The sequence below is a fragment of the Trichosurus vulpecula genome, chromosome 8 (genome assembly GCF_011100635.1).
Source record: "Trichosurus vulpecula isolate mTriVul1 chromosome 8, mTriVul1.pri, whole genome shotgun sequence".
Lineage (NCBI taxonomy): Eukaryota > Metazoa > Chordata > Mammalia > Diprotodontia > Phalangeridae > Trichosurus > Trichosurus vulpecula.
The window spans coordinates 191,487,310-191,498,661 of NC_050580.1; the positions used below are offsets into that span (position 1 = coordinate 191,487,310).

The window sequence follows — 11,352 nt, forward strand, 5'->3', positions numbered from 1 at the left end:
GTTTTGGTGAAAAAAGACTAGTTTTTAACCAGCTCCCCCCTCTCCCTTCTACTCCACATTGCTGAAGTGAGTTATGTACTTCCCTTTAGTATATGAAGTATGCATGTGTATAAATTTCGCTGTATATGTTATAAACCAAAGACTTAAAGTCGAATCATGCCCACAACAGAGAAAAACAGTTGGGAGTTTCATTGGTGCTGCCGGGTTAGTGTACAGCTCACTCTGGACTTTGGAGATTTCAGCAAGTAATAACTGAACTGTATTTGCTGCTCTTCTCTTTTGCTGTAGTCACAGAGCACAAATTGATAGCTTGTTAATTTATTTCTTTATGGAGTCAGTGATTTTTTTTTTCTTATCTTAGAGGACCCTGTTTGTACTTAATTGTCAGAAACAGATTATTTTAGTTGACAGAATGACTACTGGAGAGTGTCCCTAGTTAGTATATGTTCACTTTTATTCTAAATTAAGAAGATTGTAACATCAATCAGCTAGTGGTGATTTTCATGCTGAATTTACCTAATCATCCCCAGAGTTATAGAATAGCTGTTGAAAAATCGTGTCTTCACTCTAACAGCAGTCTTAATTCTGTCTTTGAACATAATATTCCAGTAGGACTTAAGTTTGTTTGTTTGTTCTTACTGAATTCTTCCAAATAGAAACCTTATCAAAAATGTGCTATTGTTTTATTTAAAAATTGGAATTTTATTGAAAACTTTTGATTGGTGGTGTTAAAACTTTTGCTGGAGCCAGATTACCATTACGTAATAGGAACATGAATCCCTTTCTTTCCCGCAAGTCCTCCTTGTCATAGCTGGCTATTAACGCCTGTCCATAAAGTGAGATAATAAGGAAACTGACTTTTAAAAAAACCCAAACAACCCATGGTAACATATCAAAAATACCTTCTTTAGGAAGTTACTTATAGTATTTCACAGTGTAAGATGTTGAGTTGAGAAGGGTAGATGGTTCTTTTTTTCTAAAATTTGATCTCTTGTTAGAGAATATTTTTTTCAAATCAAAATTTCTAAACCCTTCTGACTTTTGTAATTTTTATATTTCCTTTTAGGCACCTTTGAAATCAATCAGGCATGTCAGTTTTCAAGATGAGGATGAAATTGTCAGAATAAATCCTCGTGATATTTTAATACGTCGTTATGCAGACTACAGGCATCCTGACATGTGGAAAAATGACTTGGAGAGAGATGATGCTGATTCTAATATTGAGTTTTCAAAATCAGATAGTAAAAAACCTGACTATCTGTACTCTTGTGAGGATGTGACTAAGTTAAATGCACTCAAAGACTCTGTGGTATTTAAGACACAACCTTCTTCCTCATTAAAATTTAAGAAGTCAAAAAGAAGAAAAGAGGATGGTGAGCGTTCTCGCTGCATATACTGCCAGGAGAGGTTTAACCATGAAGAGAATGGCAGGGGACAGTGTCAGGATGCTCCAGACCCTATTAAGAGGTGCATCTACCAAGTTAGCTGCATGCTCTGCGCGGAGAGCATGCTCTATCACTGTATGTCAGACTCAGAGGGAGACTTTTCCGACCCCTGTTCATGTGACACCAGCGATGACAAATTTTGCTTGCGATGGTTGGCCCTGGTGGCGCTGTCTTTCATTGCGCCATGCATGTGCTGCTATGTTCCCTTGAGGTTGTGCCATCGCTGTGGCGAGGCATGCGGGTGCTGCGGAGGAAAACACAAAGCTGCCGGATGAAACCGGCTGGTGCCAAAATGAGTCTGAAGTCTTTGTTTCCAGGAATTAGCTAACTTGGATTGGTGGAGGCTTTTGGCAGGCGACGTGGCACCTGGCCTGGCGTCACGGGGGGCCAACCGTGGGAGGAGCCGCAGAACCCGTCAGTTCTTGCCATTTCACAGATGCTAGCAGCCATGCTGGACTGTTTCCTTTGGGTGCATGGCACGTTTTGTTGAAAGTTGTAAAGGATTATTTGAGAAAGGAAGCCATTTCTGGTTATTGGCTATATTATAAGGGTGCAAACTCTGATCCAACTAAAAAGGAATTAATTTGGCATTTTGTACATTTATGGCTTAGGTGATGGGGAGGGAGCTTCAAAAAGAACTGAATGCATTTGACACATAATTAAGCAAAAAATGCACTAGTGACAGCTGATTTCAAACTAAGAAAAGTTAACACTTGGCAGATGTCAGAAATGAAACTGAAGTGCAACTAAATCATTTATTAGTTGTTTTTGGAATCAATTTTATGTATAAATAACAAATGTTTATATTTAACTAAGTATAAGGTACGAATTACTGCATAATAAACTTTGCTTCCCCTTCCCATTTCTATAGTAGATTTATATCTACTGTCACATTCCATATTTTGAATATTTAACTCGTCTAGTTATTTGCATTTTTATTCCACGTGAATGAATTGATATCTTCATCTTCATTTCCCTCCACCTGCAGTTTGTATTGAGTTATATCTGTACATTCTGGTAATCTAAAACCTTTTAAGATATTCTGATAGTCTTGAGTGACCAATTTTTTTTAAGCACAGATGTAATTGTCTGGTGTTCTGATGGGAATATAACACTTATTTTTTTATATATAAAAAAGGCTGATTAAACAGTATCAGAAAAAAGTGGGTTTTGTGTTGTTTGCCCAGCAAGTTGTTTTCTTTTGGGGTTTCCTCCTCTAAAATATTTTAATTGCATTTACAGATGTTTAGCAAGTTAAAAGATATAACCAAATAGTTATAATAGGATGTTCTTTTGAAGTCTCCATCTATCATTCTGCCAAACTAGGATCATGTTCAGCTGTTTTATTAATCTTTGGGCTTAATCCTAGTACTTGCTATTCCCCCCTCCCCTTTCCCCCATGGTAACATCACTTTTTTCTGTTGCAGAATTTTATTTTTATTTGAACTGGCAAATGCATAAATATCTTACATTAAAAATGTGGTGTGGTTAAAAAAAGACAGGGAAAAAAGTTCAATCTGGTATATGAATGAGACGTCTTTTAAGTTGTGTTTTTTTTTTTTTGAAATCTGCTGTGTATTACTGGATAATAACAATTGGATAACATTCTAACAGATTACATAATGCTCCAAGGATTATTTTTAGTGTTTCAGCAATTCAGTTAGTAATCAATTTTTAGTCATTTTAGTAATTTTTTAATGTTACATTAAAACTAACCAAGTTGAGGGGTGCTTTTCGAAAGATTCTCTGGGGGGGAGAAGGGAAAGGGAGAGGGACTGAAGTTGAGAAGAATGCTCTTTTTTTATGGCCTAAAGAGTTATTGTAGGCAGTGAAAGTAAAAAAATCACACTACCTTTTGAAGCTCCTTTTCTATGCAGGTTTTTAATGTCATGTATTTCTTTTTACATATCATATTAAAGCTTGTTACCTTTCCTTTCTTGCCCTAGGATCAAACTGAACAATGTATATAACACTATCTGTCTGTAAGATACTTTTTTTTTTAAAAGAAAGCATTTATATTTATATGACAGCTTGAACTGACAACATTGTGTACATAGATCATCTTGAAGTATTATTTCACATTGAAAAGAAGACAAATATATTGATAACTATAGAAGTTATGAAAAAGAGCTTCTTTCTAGTTTTGTACTAAAAAAATCATTCAGATGAGCTAAGTCCAAGAACATTAACACCGTAGCAGCAGTCTTAAGTCTCATTTTTACAGTTTATATATTTGAAAGCTGCTACTGTGGATAATTTTCACCCATCACATTTTCAGCTAAACTTGATTTCCCAGAATAGACTGTTAACTTTCAAAACTACTCTTCATTGGTAAAATGAGAGTGATTGTTTTTTTTCTTGTGAATGAAATTTGATATTTGTAAGTGCTTAGTTTATAATTCAGGTTTGAGCAAGGTGTGAACAACTGAAGAAAAGAACTTGCTGGCTGTATAGGAAAATGCTGTGGAATTGTACTGTGTATATACTTTTGGGAAGAAACAAACTTAACAATTTCCTCTGTTGAGCACTAATCAACATAGTGCAACTCCTGTTCCTGTACTGTATTTTATATGCAACAGATATGCTTTAATATTTTTAATGAATTTGTGCATTAATATTTTCGATTTGTTTAACCACTTTGCTGCTACGATTTTGCCACCTCCTCCCCTTTCTTTCCTTTACAATCTAAAACAATTTGCTTCATTAAAAATTATGAATATGGATGTTACAGGTTGTTATTTCATCCTGGGTCTTTATAACTTAACTACACCCAGTTTCTATGCCAATAACACGATAAACCTAGGAAAATCAATCTATGCCATAAACTAATGATATATCTGGATCCTTATGGAAGGACAGATGATGTTAAGATAGTTAGAATGGTGACATGAGAACAGATACCTTTATCATTCCATATGTAGGGAAATCAAACCTATAAGTAAATTAAGCAAGGTTTATTTATACTGCCCCTTAATGCTTTTTACAATTGAACTTTCCTCTGAAAAGCTAGCTTTTTGTTTGTGATATTGAAAGTAGAAAATACAACCAGCCAAGGGACGTGGAAAGAAACACTCCCATGAGGACTACCTGTTACCATTGTTGAGTGATGTTTTCCTTAGCTTACCCGTAAAGGGTAGAAGTACTGCTCAGCCATGGCACTTCAGCACCACCTGCTGGAGGAACAATCCATCCAGAAAAACCTCCAAGAGTAAGGGACATGTTAGACACCCCAGTATTTACAGGTCAAAGGCTATTGAGGAAAGGCATCAGGAGAAAGAAATATTTAGAAAAACCTCGAAGTCATTTTCCCCCTATCGTGTCTTGTTGAAGCCTAGAAAACCTTGTCATTTCCCTTTTACGGTCATTTATGGGGTATATAAATCATGAAGATTCCATTTAAAAATTAATCAATTACTTAAAGCTGGCCACTATAGTAAGCATTGAATTCTTATATGGACAGATAGATATTAAACAAGTTCTGCTCTGATAATTTATTTCTTGGCCAAAACCTTGACCACCAAGAATTCATGTGTTAAAGGAAGAATTTTTGAGAATTTTGCCAAGGATTATATTGTAGCAAATTGGTTAGAGACAGAGAGAGAGAGAGAGAGAGAGAGAGACTCTGTGTGTGTGTGTGTGTGTGTGTACACATGTTTCAGTGTGTGTAAAAGTAAAGTGATGGTTTGAGTTTAGTATTTAAAAGACAAAAGATTGAAATTACCTATTTCGTTGGTTATACAAATAGCTATGCCCATAACCTGCTCTTGTAGTAACACTAAAACAAGATGCACTTTCTGATCATGCTTAAAATATCTATCATCATTAGGGGCTTTTTTGTTTAATTGAACAACGCAATAAGTTTTTTAAAAATCCAGGTAAGATCCAGAATATGAGAAAGGGACAATTGAAGCATAGTATCACACATGTCCTGAAAAACATGCTTCACCCATTAATATTTGTTGAAACTTTATGACTGCATCCTGTACTTTACTATATATTGTTGTTTAAAATCCTAGCAAATGGTCCATTAAGCAAGTGTATTTTTTCCCTGCATTAAATATGTGTGTATATATATGCATAAATATACACACATACAAATATATGTATTTAAACATTGGTCCCTTGAAATATCTGAAAATGCCCCTTGCTTTTTTGACTTGAACTTCAATCACTTTTCTGAGAAAGCTCTGAAAACTATAGCATAAACATACCATTTCTTTTTCTTTGTCCCACCCTGTCCCTGTGATCCCCACCTGTCCTTGAGATTGAACCTTAAATTTTAAAACGATGCCATTGTAACGTGCTTTTCAAGCAATTTCATACATGAAATAAAAATAGACCACGATGATTGATAGCAAGTGAAGATGTTAATAGGCCTTAAGTTACTGTTTGCCTAGCAGCCACGTGGTTAGAAACTTCCGTATGCTATTGGTGCACTGCTAAATGTTAGCCTTTGTTCCTGAAAGCTTAAACTAAAAACTTTGTGATTAATATTGAAAATTCTAAAGCATTATCTAGTGTAAAAAACCCTTTGTATTTGAAGCTGCACTATAAATGGTACATAGATTTTGTGAACACACTGCCTCTCCTTTTTGCAAATAGTGCCGTTTGCTTTCTACCCTGACCTCAAAAAGTGCCTCACTTGTATATTATTCCCATTACCCTCAACTGCTTTCTTTATAATGAGCAATGTATGATTTAGTTTAATTCGTCATAGATGTATTTCCTTTTATGTATACGAATATCTAGCTTGGTACTTTTTAGTATATAATGTAAATATGCATATATAAGTTTGTAACTTTTGTTACACCATATTTGTGTAATTGGACATATCAGATAGTATCATAAAACAGTTTGTTTTTAATGGTCCCCACCCTGTAATTACCTGATTAAACCTATCATAAAATTAAAAAGGGTTTTTTGCTTAATGTCCTGAGCCTGTTTACACTGATACATGAGGGGTTAGCTAAAAGCAAAGAGTAACAGAAATTAGAGCTTTTAGTCATACTTTTTAAAAGTTAAAAATGTTATTTAGGGGTCATTTGTCTTTAAAACCCAAAGTTCATTTAAATGTCACCTCAAATAACTGGTTCCTTTTTGATTACATTAAGATGTTTTAAAGCCATAATGAATGCTGCATTTCCATTCGCTGACATAGGAACAAATTACTGTTAATTCTTTAAGATTGGTTTGGGATCATTTGTAGCAAACTTTAAATCCCAGATTGGCACATTGTTCCATGCCCTGTGTGCTTCTCAGTTCTTTCTATTGTCAATTAGCATTTATTCAAGAAATACAACCTAGTTTTATTACTTGTGTCAATGAAGTATTATGGAGAAGAGCTTTTTGTTCCTTGTCCTTCTGAATCTGTGATTTCTTATCAGTAAGGAAACTCCAACTTTGGATCAAAAAAAGCTGGGATATTGAGAGGTTAAGTGACTTTAATCTTCCTGAATTCAAGGCTAGCCCTCCATGCTACTTCTTAATTAGGAAAGTAAATATACAGTAAAAATCATGTAATACTTTCCAAGGACAAGTGTTCGGTTTATGCATGACATTACTGGCCTCTGAATATAGATAGTTCAGAATTGACTTCTTAGGCTTGCCTTGTATTGTTGAATCTTGTTATAAAGCAATTTTTTGGCTATTTTTATTCCTAACTTTTCATAAACATAAGACTCCTTTATCTAAAGAAACTTTAATGTTCACCAAAGAAATTGAAAACAGGTCTGCTACAACTTGACAATGAAAATGTGTTACAAATAAAGATGATGCTTAAATTAAAAGTAATTCTTGCGAAACTTTTTCGACTGGCCTACCGATCAATTTTTTAAAATTTCCTTTAGATTCTCTCTTAGGAAATTCTAGGCCTGATGAAATCTCCCAAAAGTCAGATAATTTGACCCTGAAACTATAAAGAAAAAGTCATATTTAAATGAACTTAATAGAACATGCTTCATTGTAATAAAATATTGTTTAAAATCAAGACTGCTGAAAAACATCTAATTCTTGGTTGTTACAATGAATCAGCAGGTGAAAAGAGTGTAGTGAGCAAATAGAATAGCATCGTGTACTCAGTACCTTCATCCCTTCTCTCTCCTCAAGATGCTGGGATATTTGTCATGGAGTGTCACCTAAGAATTTTAAGTTTGCATGCAGAGATGCTTGATGGATAAATGAGTTCATCAAAGGTTGTATGATTTAGCATTAGCAAGGATCTTAGAGATTGGTCATCTAGTCTCACTCCCTCATTTTACAGATAAGGAAACAGATCTAGAGAAATGAAATTACTGACTCATCCAAGATTATACAGAGACTTAAAGGTAAACCCAGGACTAGAACCAGGGCCTCATCATGCCTGGTCTAAAGCTTTCGGTATTATGCAATTGATGGCAAAGTAAAAGAAGTAGAAATTCCTCAAGTATTAAACATTGCACATATTTTTGGACTCTCAATGTATCAGTTGTGCTGACTTTTTTTCCTCTAAAAAATACCATTTGTCATATTGGATGGCTCTCTGGAAGGGGAAGGTAGATACTTTGGATAACTATGACGGTGTAATACAAATAAAAATAAAATTTATTAAAATAATTTTTTTTAAATTTAAAGAAAATATCAATAAAAACTTGTTTTTTTAAAAGTAGGAAGCCCAGCTTAATGCTCCTTTCTGTTTACATCTGTAAATTTGCAGGTGTAAACAAGATGACCAAATTGGTTTCCTTGTAAGTGAGACTCTTAAACAGAATGTACAGGGTGTTCCTAAAGTCTGGACACAGGAAATGTGGAGTTATTGCATCAAGTTCATGTGAGTCTTGCAAAGCGCATCAACCTTTGCATCACAAATGATAGAAATCATATTAAAGATGTTATTTGCTAATATTCCAGCTAAAATGTTGAAATTTTCATTTCATTTTTTGAAAATATGCATTTTTGCCTATATGTCCAGACTTTAGGAACACCCTGTAGTTAAACAGGGCTATTTGGTGCGAATTTATTTTGGAAGCCGGGGTCATCATGCGGTGATTTGGAATCTGAAGACTTAGATCAAATCTTAGCTCTAATTGTTAGCTACCTCTGTGAATGTGGCCATTAGACCCTCTGTTTCCCCTTCTATAGATTGAAGAGAGTGGACCAGGTGGATAGTTGCTTAAATAGTCCCTCTCCTGTTTTAAATCTATGACACTATTTCAACTTTGTTCACCTTGGACATCTTTTTGGAACTACATTTATTATAATGGGAAGAAGTTTAAAATCCCCACATGGTCTATATTTACTTGATTCTCCTTGATGAGATTTGGAATTGGTACTCCACATTTTTCTCTTATGGAGCATATGTTCCATCATACAAGCTGCCTCTAACTTAGGAGTTCTTAATCTGGGGTCCACAAACATTAAAAAAAAATTTCATAACTATTTCAATATAGTTGGTTTCCTTTGTGACTCATTTATTTGATGCATTTAATAACTTTCTGAGAAGGGGCCAAAGGCTTCCCAGACTACCAAAGGGCACAATGATCCCTAAAAAATAAATTAGGAACCCCTGCCTTAAGGTTATGTTTCTCCATGTTGTCTTGAAAGTGAACTGATGGGACTTTTTATACCTTGCAATTGATTAGAATCTCTTCAGGATTTTTATGTCATCAACAAAAATTCCTTATCCTCGGTTTGTAGAATTCTGTTTGAGGGAGGGTAGAAACAGTGCATAGGAATTTGTGTGATAAGCTTTGATATATTGCTATCAATTTTATCTTCTTCATGGGACTGAGCCATATAATTAGCCTAGTTTCAGCTACTGACCTACCAAAATGAGACTCCTTGCCCGCTAGGTTTTAAAATTTTGGTTCCTGGGCTTGAAGAATGTCAATCTGAGGAGTATGTCCTTTGTCTCACCTTCAAATTACCTATGCACCCCTTTGGAGTCTAATTTGGCAAAACACCTGGAAGTTTTTAAGGGTTTAAATTATAAACTGATAGTAGTACCTTGGAGATGTCTTCCACACATCATCTGTGGACAACTCCAGCTGGAAGAACCAAATATAACCCAGTATGTGGCAAGATCCATTGGGCTCAACTGTTCTTGGTAATCTCCTGAAGACACTGTGGAACAAATTAGAGTCCAAGAGTCTTGCTGTTAATAGGTTGTTTTCTTTTGCCAAGACTAGAAATACTCTGCCTAAGGCAGTATTGAACAGCACTCCCAGATGAGTCATCTGCTGTGTACAGTGTGCTCTTTTCCATAATGACGAGCCAGCCATGTGCTGTCAGTTATTCCAAAAAGCCTGCTCTTGGACCAGCATTCCAGTTAGTTTAAGGACCACTTCTCCCAAATGTTATAAAAGGGTGAGATTAGTAGTCCCTCCTCCCTCAAGCTTTTGACCAGCCATTCTGGAAATGATACAGGGAAACCAAGAGGCTTATATATTCAGAACAGTACTATTCTAGTTTAAAAGCAATTTCCCAATCGTTAACTTGGGGTAGAATATTCTAGCCTCTCCAGTACCCAATAGAACACAAGGAGCCTTGTTCTGCCTCAGCCTTCCTAAGTATTAACATTCCAGGTTGAAAATCAGAGTCCATATAACCATTTAACCTTATTAAATGCATCATGAAACAAAAACTCCCTAATGTTCTAATCCAGAAAAAAAATCTTCCCCAAGCGCTTATGGTATCTCCCCTGCCTCCCCCAATCTATAAAGGAAAGATAGCTGTGACTTGACAGTATATTTTTAAAAAATTCACATTTAAACCAATTTTTTTTGTCATGTAAAAGAAAAATTTGAGATAGGGAAGTATGATAGGATGTCAGCCAACTCGTGATCCTTTCTAGACTAGCAAAAGGGAATGCTGCCGGTAAAAACAGAACAAAACAAAAAACGTAACCAGAATGCCATGGAAGCAATACTGTTGAGAGAAAATCTTGAATGAAAAGGATTGATTATTTAGATTTTAAGCTTATCATACAGAAACAGTTGACTCAAGGAAAACCTTCTAAATTCATCAGATATTAGAGCTAAAAGTAATCTTTGAGATTATCTTATCCACCTCCCCTCACCACCTCTAACAGAAAAGGAAACCACCCCAAAATAAATTTTTGGTGGATTGTTTTTTGTTTTGTTTTGGTTTTTTGGATTAATCACGTCTAGCTGTTTATGACCCCATTCGGGATTTTCTTAGCAAAGATACTAGAGTGGCTTGTCATTTCCTTCTCCAGCTCATTTTACAAATGAGGAAAATGAGGCAAACAGGGTTAAGTGACTTGCCCAGAGTCACATAGCTAGAAAGTGTCTGATCCTGGATTTGAATGAAGGTCCTCCTGACTCTAGCCATCTAGCTACCTTGACACCTAGCTGCCCACCCAAAGAGGTTACCCAATATGATGGTTTATGTCTGAATCACATCGACCAACTTCCAGGTCAGAGGCTCAGTAGAAGTTTGGTGTGAGACTGGATAATTTTTGAAAATGGCAAATCTGTCTACCTCTCATTCTGACGAGGAAACAGGAACTGACATAGTAGATGCTATGTTATATAAGACCTCTCCTTGAGCTTGGGCTTCCATTAAATAAAATACAATGTCTGCAACATATATAAATATATATGTGTGTATATATGTATAATATGCACATATGTATTTATGTATATGTGTGTACATCCATCTATCTGTCTGTCTATCTATCTATCTATCCATTCATCCACATAATCTCCCTTGATCTCTACAACAACCTGGGAGGTTGGTGCTATTATCCCCTATTTTATGAATAAGGAAACAGGCTGAGGGAGATTAAAGGGGAAGAGGAAGGTATGCTGTGGGCCCACCATGCAGTAAGTGTATGTGGAAAGATTCTTTGGACTGTCATCTGCCTGGAACTATAGGTGCTCCTAAATTGCCATGGAATAGATGATATTGG

General features: G+C 35.5%; 1 protein-coding gene across 1 annotated transcript in view; it reads left to right on the forward strand.

Annotated features, from left to right (window-relative positions):
- SPRED1 (sprouty related EVH1 domain containing 1) overlaps positions 1-7,258 on the forward strand; it is a 132,602-nt gene extending 125,344 nt beyond the window's left edge. The window contains exon 7 of the mRNA XM_036734981.1: positions 1,067-7,258. Coding sequence (XP_036590876.1) covers positions 1,067-1,720 — 654 coding nt within the window. The 3' untranslated portion in view covers positions 1,721-7,258. The remainder of the gene's footprint in view (positions 1-1,066) is intronic.
- Positions 7,259-11,352: the final 4,094 nt, after the last annotated feature.